The 14,148-nt window shown below is 38.0% G+C and overlaps 1 protein-coding gene across 2 annotated transcripts in view; it reads right to left on the bottom strand.

The window, feature by feature from the left end:
• The window catches only part of efna3b (ephrin-A3b), a 125,777-nt gene that overhangs the window by 25,480 nt on the left and 86,149 nt on the right, over positions 1–14,148 (bottom strand). For both annotated transcript variants that reach the window (XM_057834425.1, XM_057834426.1), the window contains 3 exons: positions 5,788–6,080; positions 4,453–4,518; positions 2,324–2,401 (listed from right to left, as the gene is read on the bottom strand). In XM_057834425.1, coding sequence (XP_057690408.1) covers positions 2,324–2,401; positions 4,453–4,518; positions 5,788–6,080 — 437 coding nt within the window. The remainder of the gene's footprint in view (positions 1–2,323; positions 2,402–4,452; positions 4,519–5,787; positions 6,081–14,148) is intronic.

Below are 14,148 nucleotides of genomic sequence, written 5' to 3'. Positions count from 1 at the left end.
ATATCTTTTTTCTCAAACTCGATTACTAAAATATTCGATAGCTGCAGCTTTAGTTGAAACCATGCCTCATACAACTGTCAATTGTCAGTCAAGTAACCCTATATCTAGCATCTTTCTTATGCTTACATGTTTGAGCAGAGAAAATTCATATGCCTGCGGGCCTCCGGTGGCTGAAATATATCCCACCGGGTCATTGTGGGACTTTTAACTGTCAATCAAAGATGATTTCCCAGAAAAAAGAAATACATCTCGGATCTTCAGGTGTAAATTAAAGTCATCCTGCCAACATCCCCCATATCTCCACCAATGTGTGACAAAGTGTACTTCACAAATGCACGTTTGCTTTACTCTGTGGCTACTTGCTTCATCCATAACAATGTTTTTGACATGTTTTTGTGGTTTAAAGTTACACAACAGTCTATTGTGGAGCCTCAGAGGCAGTGTTATTAATAACGGCGTTAGAATATAACAGCGTTACTAACGGCGTTATTTTTTTCAGTAGTGAGTAATCCAATTAATTACTTTTGTCATCTTGGCAACGCCGTCACCGTGACTGAAGCAGGAAAGGCGTGTGTTACTATCTTGGTTGAATGACGCAAGAAAAGTCTGAGAGCGACGGACTCACAGAGATGAGAGAGCAGAGCAGGAGTGGGGAGGAGGCAAGGGAGTTGTGACGGCGTTGCAAACGCGATGCTAGGTGGCTCCAATAATACCTGACTGTAGCCGATAGCCTACAAACTACGCCCACATGATGCTACAGTAGATATCACATAATATAGAACTAGATGCAAATGACAGACACGGCGGCATTAGCAACATGTATAAAGAACCAGATGCATTAGTAATCAGCCGCCATCTTAAAGCAGTAGACCTCTCAGAAGACTCTTTTGTAGAGAAACTTCCTCGTGAACCTAAGTGTTTTCATCTAAAATGCTGCTAAATCAGACAAAATCTTGACTTAAATCTATCTTTAAATGATGAAACTGTTTTAAAATTTACAACGTCGAAAATAGACAGAAGGGAACTAATGCAATAACGGGAGCAATTTTAACAACTTTAACGGTTGAGTCGCAACATTAAATGACTTCCACACATAGCAAAGGTTACTATCTAGTTATCTGCAATACCCCTGTGTCAAGTTAAGTTTAAGTTTAGGGTAAAGAATTGGGCTAGTCCCAAAAACCCTTTAAACTTTACATTGTGTGACCTGTTTTTTTTTTTTTTTTTGAGAAAAAAAAAAACATGAAAATTATCACCAGTTACTTTGCCAAGTAACTAATTACTCTTACGTTCAGGTAACTGAGTTACTAACGCAATTACTTTTTGGGAGAAGTAATTTGGAACTGTAATTAATTACTTTATTAATGTAAGATTAACAACACTGCTCAGATGATAGGATGACAGTTTTTTATCATCTTTCACATGAAGGTATTTGATACTACGCCTTGTCTGTTCCTGAACGTAAAATGTAACGACAAACATTTATTTATAGCTATTCATTGCCATTGTAAGAAATCCAACCAAACCAAGATTAGCATTTTCTACCACATTGTATGTTATTGATTGTATTTTATCCAAGGGGAAAAAAAAAAAAAAGAATGCACTAGAAGTTACATTCTGTCATCCTAAAATTTAGTAGCTAGCAAACTAAACTTACTGGGGGCATGCAGCAAACACAGGGGACAGGACGAAGGAAAAAACTGCGGGGATACCATTGCTTCGAGTGAGCGGGTCTGTTGTCTTAGCTAAGGAGGCTGTTGCCAAGGAAGTGCATCACAGGCTGTCGCCTTGTAAAACTGCACTGCCCCCAAGGGCCTGGCATGAATACTTCATCGTTTTCACGCGGAATTGCGTCATCGTTCGAATGGAGACAGAACCAATAAGGAACCATGTAAATGCAAACATGAAATGTGTCACATTCTCGGAGAACCACCATGTAAACGGGCCCTTAGTGAGCATGAAAGGTAGTGGAGAACCTGATTGGCAGACACACAAGAGGTAAGCCATAACAGGTGACTTGAATTGGTAATGACAAGGACAAGACGATAACACATTCGCCAAGAAACAGAATCTAACCAAAACAAACTAAACAGACAAACTGTAGCACGTCTTAAAAATATGATTTTCCAATTTAACAACTGAAGGATCCTAACTATGCCAATTTAATCAAAATTTCCACTTACAGAAAAAAAGACCTTTTTTTGTCTTTCATGGCATTTGGCACAGATCTTGCAGCTGGTATTCCAGTATGAACAAGTATGGGTGAGTGTGTTTTGTTACATCAAAATGTTTAGGTGTGAAGAAGAGGGGGAAAATGACTCACCGATGTCATCCATCTTTAGGCCCGGTCTAAGCGTGTAGTCTGCCTCTGTTGGTTCTGGCTCGTCATCTACATCAGAGGCTAAGAGAGAGAGGATGGCGATCAGGTGTTAAACTATTGACCAAAGGGATTTTAATTACTTCTAACAGGAGATCTTGACAGACACGTGCAGAAGAGCAGCAAAGAAAGAGCATAGGGGTTAAACAAAATGGCCAGGAGCGCGCTGACTGACGAGCCGCACTGTGAGTCCTGAGAAAGGGGGGAGGTGGTTGGTGTGAAGAGTGATGAAGGGCAACAGAGTCCGCCAGGGGAGGAGAGGTTAATATTCTGGGGATGGCTAAGTTAAAAGGACTGGACAAGCCAGGGATCAAAGTGTGTGTTTGTTAATGCATGTGTGTGTGTGTGTATATGAGTGTCAGAGGCAGTGAGAGAGGTTAAAGCTACATATACATATAGCCACCCACTGACCACATGTAGAAGCAATAAATTCAATCTGACAAGGGGTCATGATGTTGGTTGTGGAAGAGAGTGAGAGAGCGGTGAGTGAAACAGAAGGATAGAAAGAGAGGAGAGGGGGATGTGAAAGGGTAAAGCTGCAGGGGAAACACAGTAGTTGTTGAAGGGAATAGCTACCGTTCTCGCACACACCATATGATTGTTTGCATTAGTCTGACACATTCATTATAGTAAAGCAATTAACTAAAGTTTAGGCAGACTTCACTCCATGCCCTTTGACACAGTAAAGTGGATCACCTTATCAGCCCTGTCGGAACTCATGAGGGGGAATGAAAAAGATGGTACCGTTTCTCGTAGGCACCGTCTAACTGTTTGCATTACTTTAACACACGTAATACAATCAATCAGGGAATAGTATCATCTCTCATATGTACGATAGGACTGTTTATATTACTCTAACACACTTGATATAAAATTAATAGCACTTACACCATAGTTGAATGAAAAGAAGCAGAATAGAGGATACACAACGCCATCTTATCACAGAAGCCCGACGCGTCATGAGCAAGATTGACGCACCAACTCTTGCAATCAGTTCTTCCGGGCACTCCAGGACAAAGAGCAGGGCGCTCTTTCCTAAAACAAGTAGTGTCGCCCAACCAGGATAACAAGTTGATAGCGCGGGCGCCTGGAACGTCAAGACCAGACCAAGGTCGCTGTGGCAGCCACGTCCCAGCCACGAAGGATGACGCACGAACCTAACCGCCCAAAACCTGCCACAGTGGGATGATCCCAAGACAACACCCAGCCACACCTTCGGCCCGGCCCACTCCACCGCAGCTTTCAAAAAGACTGGACACTGAGATAACAAACTGTCGCTGCTCAGGAACATTTTTATGTAGCCTTGTTTTGAATCCACCAGGGTCCCTCCGTCGTCTGTTTTTGCCTTGTTTTTTGACCATTGTTGACGAATAAATTGTCAACCTGTTTTCGGTGAGCCTTCTCCAAACTTTTGGAACATGGAGTCAGTACAAAGGGTTAACACGGGAGTGAACGCGCGGAATATTGGCCCCCACCGGTTGGGGGAGTGGTTGAATTGCTTCATTGTCTTAATAACGTACTTGTTTCGACTGCGTGTCACTTGTCTGACAAATGTTAAATGTGACAAAGATGTACAATATTATGCCATTTCCTAATCGGGCACAATTATGAGGTTTGGGTTTGAACCTCACTTCCTACCTGTGTGGAGTCCCCATTTTATCCCTGTGCTCATGACTATTTTGGAGGTTCTCCGACTAGTTTCCAGGTCATGAGCTTTTTAGTATTAAGCATATTGGCCCTGTGTTTAAGTATGCAACACCAGGATGGAAATTTGAAGGACTCATTCATGTTTTTACGGTCTGATATGCTTCGTTGCTTATTTCACACTTCACAGGTGGGCAGCACCTCAGGAGACATAACTGTTTGAAATCAAGAAATTTAAAGATTTTTTTTTTTAAATGTTGAGGAAATTTTTAACTTCTCATCAAAATCTACTTTATGTGCCCACCACTAGGCAGCCAGCAGGTGTCCCCAATACAGCATAAAGAAGTGTTTGTGTGGGTACAGTGAGTAACCGTGTGGGCAGACAATCCCAGATGGGTCCTGCTTGTGGGTACAGAAAGTGAGAGACTCACCTGTGGAGCAGCAGACGTACACACGTAGTCTCAGGCAGCTGCGGCCGTGGTGATGAATCGGTGTGGCTGTTAAAAAAAAAAAAACAACAACAAAAATGTAAATGCATCAAGATTGTCAGATCTCAAAAAAAAAAAAAAAAAACAAACAAAAAAAAAAGACTGGAAATAAAACTGAATCATAGACTTAATAATGGTATTGACGGGTTAGATCAGTCATGCGGCCCCTACTTGGCTTCAAGTAGGGGCCGCCCACATCAAGAGGAGCTATTCACAAAAACGCACCCAGCGATCTAATGCTGGATTTCTATTGCAAAAGTACGAAAGCTGTACCGCATACAAACAGGAAATATTGTGTCAGGAGTGATTTGTTCAAGGATTCAAGTTAATTATGATATTTATCGTACCATGCAACGTTGTGAAAAAAATCAATGGGAGAAATTAGCCGCTACTGCATTGACATCATAGTAATATGCAATATTTACGTTAAAAAAAATGCTCACTGTATTTTTTTTTTTTTTGCTTTTAACCAAGAATCGAGACTGCTTTACGTCCATATCTATAAAGAATTCGGAGATTGACGCATTTATTTACAATAATTTTTACCACAAAAGCTCTGTTTACATAAGGTACATAAGGTGACCGCTAGCTATATTCACTGACAGACCAGCATTGTACTTTGACATATTTACGTAAAATAAATGCTTACTGCATTTTTTTGTTGTTGTTGTTGCTTTTAACCAATAATCGAGACTTTTTTACGTTCATATCTATAAAAGAATTTTCACCGGAGAAGCTCTTTTTACATAAGGTGGCAGCTACCTACATTCACTAACAGACTAGCATTGTACTTTGACATATTTAAGTAATATAGATGCTGACTGCTGTTTTTTTTTCGCTTTTAACCAAGAATCAAGACTGTTTTACGTCCATATCTATAAAGAATTCGGGGATTTAAGCATTTATTCACAAGAATTTTCACCGGAAAAGCTCTGTTTACATAAGGTGGCCGCTAGCTACATTTACTAACAGACTAGCATTGTACTTCGACAGATTTACGTAAAATAAATGCTCACTGCACGGTTTTTTTGTTGTTGCTTTCAACCAAGAATCGAGACTGTTTTACGTCCATGTCTATAAAGAATTCAGGGATTTAAGCATTTACTCACAAGAATTTTTAACTAAAAAAGGTATTTGTGATTCCACTCGGTCAGCTTTGATGGCCTCACCAACAATGCAGGCCCCCTATTTATCGGCCCCGCGCCCCGTGTCCCATCATTACATTATGAACTCTATCACTGAATAAATATAGATTGTTGGAGGAAGAAGAATACTTACATATGTAGTAATACTCCTGTCCGACGTGGAACTCGTAGCCCAGAGAGAAGGCGCTATACCGCTGGAACTTCTCAGAGAACTTGATGGGAGCGTGGGGGGCATGCGGTCGGTTGCACTCCCACCTTTTGAAGCCCATCTGGGGGTCGCAACTCCTGTAGCCACGGTAGCTGACCATGTAGAGGACATACTGCTCGCTGGTGCCCACCATGCGCTGGCTGTCGTTGTAGTGAGGACAATAGATGTCCAGGTAGTCGTTGACGTTCACCTGCATTGTGTAGCCCTCGCGACGCAGACTGGACAGACATAGACAATGCACGTCATGGTTAACTATCACAAGAAATGCAGACTGAACTGCAGTTTAATGCATACTGCTGCAGAATATTATCATATGTCACAATTTGACTGAATTGGAAGTATAATCTATTCTTCTATAAAAAAAAAAAAAAAGTGTACTGTGTGTGACTGCTGGTAGAATAATATAATATATAATACAATATAATAGAATAATACGTTCTTCCATTAGATGACACAAAGTACAGTACAATTATTCAAGTGTTGCCATTAATATGACCCAATAAATGAATCCGTTTATCAGGCTTGTGTTAAATTTAACATGCTCAGGAAGTTAATTTGTGAGTGAATTGATAAAAGATCAAATTACTTTAAGTTTTCGTATTTTTTGTTGTAGGTCCATAAGATTTGAGATTCAACAGTAATTAAATTTAAAACTTTGGATGATGTGTTAAGAAATGGTATTAATCAGCAATTCTCTAAAATCACTAAACATTTGAAGTTCATCTTATGTGTAGGTTTTTGCTTACAATATGATGTTATTGTTATTAGGGCTGTCAAAATTATCACGTTAACGGGCGGTAATTATTTTTTTAAATTAATCACGTTAAAATATTTCACGCAATTAACGCACATGCCCCGCTCAAACAGATTAAAATGACAGCTCAGGGTCATGTGCACTTGTTACTTGTGTTTTTAGGAGTTTTGTCGCCCTCTGCTGGCGCTTGGGTGTGACTGATTTTATGGGTTCAGCACCATGAGAATTGTGTAATTATTGACATCAACAATGGCGGGCTACTAGTTTATTTTTTGATTAAAAATTTTACAAATTTTATTAAAACGAAAGCATTAACATAATATAAAATTTCTCTAACTTGTACTAACATTTATCTTTTAAGAACTACAAGTCTTTCTATCCATGGATCGCTTTAACAGAATGTTAATGTTAATGCCATCTTGTTGATTTATTGTACTTATGTACAGTATGTTGAATGTATATATCAGTCTTGTGTCTTATCTTTCCATTCCAACAATAATTTACAGAAAAGTATGGCATATTTTAAAGATGGTTCGAATTGCGATTAACCCTTTAACACCTAAGCCTATTTTGGCCGAATTTGCATGCCTTTGATGTTGCCTTTATATTTCAAAGAAAAAACTGTTCACAATGGCCAAATTGGGTCCCTTTTTTCAGGATACCTTGAACTTCATGTCCGAACTGTTGTTTTCTTCACTGACCAACTTTAATCCATATTTTGGACCCAAAAAGACAAAAAAATCCCAAAATGTTTTTTCTAAATTTGTAATGTTGAAGTCCCACTGACAACCAAACATGCTCGACCAACCGTTTTGAAGCTCGCTAATTTTTATTTAACTTGCTAGGATAAACATTCAATAGAAAAAAATAAGATTGAATAGTTTTATGTTTGACAATTCAACACAAACAGCAGCTATGGTCATAGGCGTTTTTGCCCTTCACACATACTATGGTCAAAACATGTTATATACAGTGTAAAAATGTGAGAAAAAAATTATATATATTATCCAACACAAAAAGGGTTTGGAGGATATCTGTTTGTGAAATTAGGTATTGTACCCATCACCTTATCAAAGGTATATATGTACATGCAATCCAGCTTCTCGAACACACATCTATATAAAAATTGAAAAGATTCATAGTGAAGAGAAAATAATAAACATTGAAAAATAAGTATTTTCAAAAATATTGACAAGTTGTTCAGTTCAATTCCATTTTTTTAGGCATGCGACCCAATAAAGGTTTGTTTTTTGTTTTTTTGCGCACTCAATAAAGTTTGTTTTGAACATGTCACTAAACTGCGTCACATATAACGTCACACAGCCTACTCATCCGCCATTTGCGTGCAGCTGTCACTTCTACTCGCCGAGACGCCGACAGATCCGAGGAAGAGAATGACAAATACAGCTCATCCTATTCCTTGAGTTAATGAAATAATGCATTAGCTTGCGCTAAATTTAGTTTTCGATTCATTCTGCACGTTTCAAAGTCGCTCGCTGAATCCAACCGGCCGTTGATTGCTACGCGTGTCTCCTTTCCCTTAGTTGGCGCCTTGCTCGTCAATTTATTAAAAATGTTCACATTAGGTTCTTCCTTCTTGACATCACAACGGCTCTTGGAATATGTAGTCTTTTGTGCTGCTTACGGTTTTGAAAAAGGACAAGAAATGATGGAAATATGGAGATAGACACATTATCCATGCAGCGTTTTAATGCATATTTATGAGTGCAATAAAACAATAAAACTCAAATGACATTATCTCCCGTTTTACTTTGTTGATTGACTTCAAATAAAAACTGGTGTGGACATCAACTTCCGTACTTTCAAACGAGACCAACCACAGGCACGTGGGTGACGTAATTACAGCGTTACGAGGCTTCAAAGTTGATATGCGTAAACGTGTCGCATCCGACACGTTCGGTGTTAAAGGGTTAATTACGATTAATTAATTTTTAAGCTGTGATTAACTCGATTAAAAATTTTAATCGTTTGACAGCCCTAATTGTTATATAACTTTAATGTCATCAATTTTTGTTTTTTTTCCCCCTTGTAGATGCAAACGTGTGTGTGTGTGTGTGTGTGTGTGTGTGTGTGTGTGTGTGTGTGTGTGTGTGTGTGTGTGTGTGTGTGTGTGTGTGTGTGTGTGTGTGCGGGGGGGAGGGGGTTAATTACATATCTTATCCTGACACATGAAGGGAGTGGGTGGGCAGGGCAACATTGTCATTTTGCCATAATTTTTAGTTTTAAAGAAACACTGACATACTTAACCAGCATAATAAGCAATTGCGCATCAGGGAAATTGGAGATTTTTGCTTTATCTACTGGGTTATTAATACGGCAAAGCAGGTGTGAAAGTCCTGTATATGTGTCTAGTTGCTACCTCTGCAGAATGGACTTTGTGCCGGGGCCCAGAGGCCAAACCTTCTCCTCACCATGTTAGCGTTACATCGTCCCCTAACCACAACGCTCATACATCAGCATAAAGTGAACGCAATGCTTGACATCAACCCTAAAGAGAATATGTCTGACAGGAAGATAAGGTGTCAGTGACTGTGTCTGTGTGTGTTGTAACTGGGATGACTAAATGAAATATATTCTTTGCTGACATCTAAAAGTCATCTTTCTCTTCCCATGACTGACCATGGCTCATAGCTGCTGTAAATCATACACACACATAGTATGTCAGCGGCATGATACACTAAGTTGGAAAATTCCATTTCGAGTGTAAATTATGGAAACGTCACAGGGAGGCAGCAGAGTGTCATGCTAGGCCTAATCAAGCCTCTCCTCTCCTCTTTTCTGGTTCTAGGTCAGGTCTCTAAGGAGATTATTATTCAATTATTAAATGAAGATCGAAACACTGAGCTCAGTGCCTTCCTCTCAGCACTCTCCTCAACTCTCATTTTTGTTGCTTTTATAACCACATGAAGGAGTGATTAAATGTTGGACATTCATTCTTTCGCTTCCTACCTCTTCTTGCTGCTCTCCTCCCAGGGCAATCACTTTATTTTTGGTTCTTGCAATGTAATAATGCGCATTGCAGACATACTGTACTTAATATTTAAAAAAAAAAAAAAAAAAAAAAAAAAAAAGTGAGCATCTGGCTTACTTAAAAAGGAGAACAAAAAAGAAGAGGGTCTTTGAGTAAGAACATTAAGGTTTTGTAGTTCTTAGATGAATATTTATTGTAGTCAATTAGCCAATAACTACTTGCAAGGTTGGTATCGATACGACAAAGAACCCTGTTTTATCTAAAAAAAAAAAAAAAAAAAAAAAAAAAAGAAAAAAGAAAAAATAGAATTCAACACACCTGCATTACCACGCGTGCAGTTTTTCACAGTAATGAATAACGATTATTGTAAATAAATCTATTAACAGTGGGTAGAAAATGCAAACATGTGCTATAGAGCCAATACTAATGTCAACATATTAGAAAAGGTGTATGTATATATATAGTGCTTGGGAAAAAAATGTTTTAGTATCTTTTGAGTTGACTTACACTAAAGAAAACAAAAACAATTTTTGTAGCAGTAATTATGATCCATATAAATTATATAAATTATACTAAAATTATTTAGGTAAGCAAGTGAACTGTATTAAATTGGTTAAAATTAACCCTCCCAACCAAATTTTAATTAGTAAAAACTTCAACTTGAACAAACAAGATAATATCTACCCAAAAATATTAGGTGTGTGCTCAAGGCTGCGCATGCGCCAATGCGTCTTCTTTAAAGCTAAAAGGAGGACCATTTTATTTGGCGGGACACTCCAACTTGGATGGCATCGTACAGTAGCAGGTAAGTTTGAATTTACTGTTTGTTTTAAAAGTGAAAATGTGAAAAAATTAACAAGCCTGGCATTCTGCATGTTAAATTTCTGTAAGAAGTAATCGTTAAAAAAAAAAAAAAAAATTTTTTTTTTTTTTTAAATATATATATATATTATTTTTTTCCTGACTTGCGACACCCACTCCTGATAGCTAGCTAACAATGTTCTTCAGAGCATAGCAACACGAGTTGTTGGTAATAATGTAGCTTAATTTTAACCATTAACCTTATTTTCTAAATAACTTTTCAGTTTCGGCGTACAATGTAGTCAAATGTTTTGCCCTTTGGTATAATTAAGTGGCACGTCCACCTCAGTCCCCGACTGGAAGTATCATGTCCGCCTTTGCTTATGTGTGCCGCCCGCAGAACATATCCAGCAGCTAACGTTACTGTTTACATTGAAGGACCGTAATGGCGGCAACCACTAAAGACCATCACAACTCGAATTAGTCAATATGTTTTAAGGAACAACTCATCAGCAAGCTATCCAATAGCCTGATAATGATCCCGATTATTTGATTCGGGTGTATGGAAGGAGAGAGATGTGAAAAACAGACTGGATAGGTGCCCTGGAGGACTGGAGTTGGTGACCCCTGCTCTAACATGTTAACATGCTACAAAATGGCACTCCTGTGAGGTTCAAACATCGATGCTACAGCATTTTTGCCTTATTTGTATCTCAAACTAAAACATTCTTGATGTACTGGTGTTGTTCACTGTTTAGTTAAAACTTCTTTAACTCATGCTGTTTGCATTTTACTTAATTTGGACTGATGCCCTCGTGTTCTTCACTCATCAGTTATAACAGTACTTGAATTCATACTATGAGGAAGAAATTTGTCCAATTTAATGAGCAAATTGTCAATAAAAACAGTTGACAATCAAATATTTCTCTTATGTGCAATGACTTTAGGGTACAACAACCCTTATCTACAGTATTAATTAAGTTGATATTTTAGTATTTATCAAAAAACATTCAGTAAAATATAAATATAAATGCAATACAATCATGAGTAAATAATACTCAATTTTAATAGGTATTAAGTTATATAATCTGTTTCAAAAGGTTAAGTAAACCTTACCCAAATTATTTGAGTATATTATTGCTAATGCATTTAGGTAATATTTACTCAGTGAAATTGGCTTAACTTTACACTATCAAACTGGGTTTATATCGTTAGCACAATTTTATTGAGTAAATTCTATAGGTTGTTTTTTGCAGTGTAACATCAACATTTAAACACAAGACATTTATTGCATTATGTCATTAAACTTCTCCCTTTATATTTTTAAAGCTAGTCTTAATACCTTTGAATTAAAATATCAGACATCAATATTTACAAATTATTACAGAATTATTCAAACATCATTTTATACATATATTTCAGAGTGAGGTCACTTAAAATTGTTGTTTCTTCAACCATATTACTGAATATGTCTGCCATTTTGACAATATTCCTTTACAAAAATCATCCTAGTTTGTAGGTGTGTTCATCTTATCAAAATCTGCATGTAGTAGGGGTGTTTTTAACATTTTGCCCCCTGGAGCCAGTTTACAGCTAACGTTGTAGTAGGCCTCCCTCTAGTGACACTCCCGCGAATTATTCAATAATTGTTCAAACTATTTTAGTGGCTTGAATCTATCCTCTTCTTCATGGTACTTTGCGTTTGTTAAATACGAATGTGTTCACTTGTATTTACCTTTTAAGTACAAAATCTATGTAACATCTTAAACTGTTACTGTTTTTTTGGCACCATGGTGGCAACCTCAGAATCAGGGAAATACAGTTGTGTTCAAAATTACCAAACCCCGCTGCAGTTAAGTGTTGTAGCATGACTTTGATTTTTAATCTTATTCATAATCAGACCAAATTGAGACTTGTAAAATGAACAATTACATTTTTCCATATTACACTTAAAGAGGCACTCAAGTCATTTTCCAATATTCTAAACTGTTTCTTGCACAAGATACAGTAGGTCAAAGTGGGAGTGTGTGCCCTGATAGAATTGTGTTATCTGTGTGTGTTTTTATTTGATTGCAATCGCATTTGCAAGTTTTATCTTTCTGCACACGGTAGGTTTTGACACCCTTATTATGCAAGTACCTGCCTTTTACGTTCTCCCTCTACATCCCGCGCCGAGCGCCGAGGAGGCAGGCAAACACGTTGCCACTTCCTGGTTTAAACTGAGCTGACTCAGTATATAAATAATGCAATATTTAAATCTATACATGTGAATTACTGTGATTTAGTACAATATTTCTGTCACATGCCCAGTTCCTGTCTTTGTCACCCCTCGTCACCTCAACCTCACTGTTCCTAGTCGTCCGAGAGGCACTTTACTTTTCAACCTTTTAACTTTTACCTTTTTGGACAGTAACAAAATTTCGCCTCCTTGCATGGTGCTGGATTGACCCCAAATCTGCCCTGCCAGTCTCTTGTATTATGCCTCGTGAAGCCTGCAAGATACCAATGACCTCTAGACTTGACGCTCCTTGAAAGGTTGTTGGCATCAAGTGAATGAATGTTTTCTTGAAGTAAAAATATTAACCGAATATATGAAATTTGGAATCAAGAAGTTCCAGTCAAAATCTTGCCTCCTGACTCAAATACGCCTCTCTTCTTGTCGGAACCCCGCTGTACCGCGAGTGTAAAGTGAGTGAATATTTTATTTTTATATAAATAGGCAAGCTTGGTGTCATTGAAGAACCATTTAGTCCACATCTCTGCGATGTCTCAAAGTCACTACACATATTGAAGCCACTCACAGCAAAGCGTATTCAATTTAGATCCAGTCAGCTGCATATTAGAGTCCCAAAAGGACCAGCTAAAGTACTTTTAAAATGACATTTGCGGCATTTTCAACGCAAACTGTTGTGCAGACCAGGTAAAATCCAAGGTTATCAAAAATAATGTTGGAAAAAAAATTAACTTTTGTGCCTCTTTCAGTCCTTATTTGATCTGTTTAAGAATGAGACAAAAAAACAAATGTAGACTTGCATCAACTCTACACTGCTAATTTTGATTTGATTTCGACTTTTTTATATGTTGGCATGAGTTGAGGATTTTCATTTAAACATAAGTTGTTATTTTCTGTCATCTTTTGGCATTTATAAGTAAAAGCAAATCTGTAATGGAGGCCTCCATCTGCGACATCGCCTGCCTGACATTTGCGAGACTCAAAAACTGTTCATCACTGTCTACAAAATTACAAAACATTTCAGCGTGTTACATGCATTGTGGACGCGTACTTTCATGAAAATGACATGAGTTTCCAACGTAAAGAATTAATGTTTTTCTTTCGGTGCTTACAGCTGATTTTACAGTAAAAGTCAGTGAAAATAGCGCCAGAGTAGCAAGGGCTTAAGGTGAAGGTCTCTGCTGCAGTGGCGCTTTTGTGCTATAGTAATGGCACAACAAAATACAGTGTAGAATGTTTGAAAGAAACAGTACTTATATATGGTAGTGGTGGAGGGGGGGTGTAGAGTGGGGCATGCTCCCTCCAAGGAGGCCTGAAATGCAGATCAACTAAGTGTGCAGTAGAAGCTAAAATGGAGCAGGCACATAAAGAAAAAAAAATACACCAAATCGAGGGTTTCAGCCCTTGCGAAGAATAGCAGGGGAGAAAACAAAGAGAGGAAAATGAGCTCAGAGCATCTTTAGTAATCTGGAAGCAAATCCCTGCCTTAAGATAAAAGCACGTTTT

This window comes from Corythoichthys intestinalis, chromosome 4, assembly GCF_030265065.1.
Source record: "Corythoichthys intestinalis isolate RoL2023-P3 chromosome 4, ASM3026506v1, whole genome shotgun sequence".
Classification (NCBI taxonomy): Eukaryota; Metazoa; Chordata; class Actinopteri; order Syngnathiformes; family Syngnathidae; genus Corythoichthys; species Corythoichthys intestinalis.
This window is presented reverse-complemented; position numbering and strand designations above follow the sequence as displayed.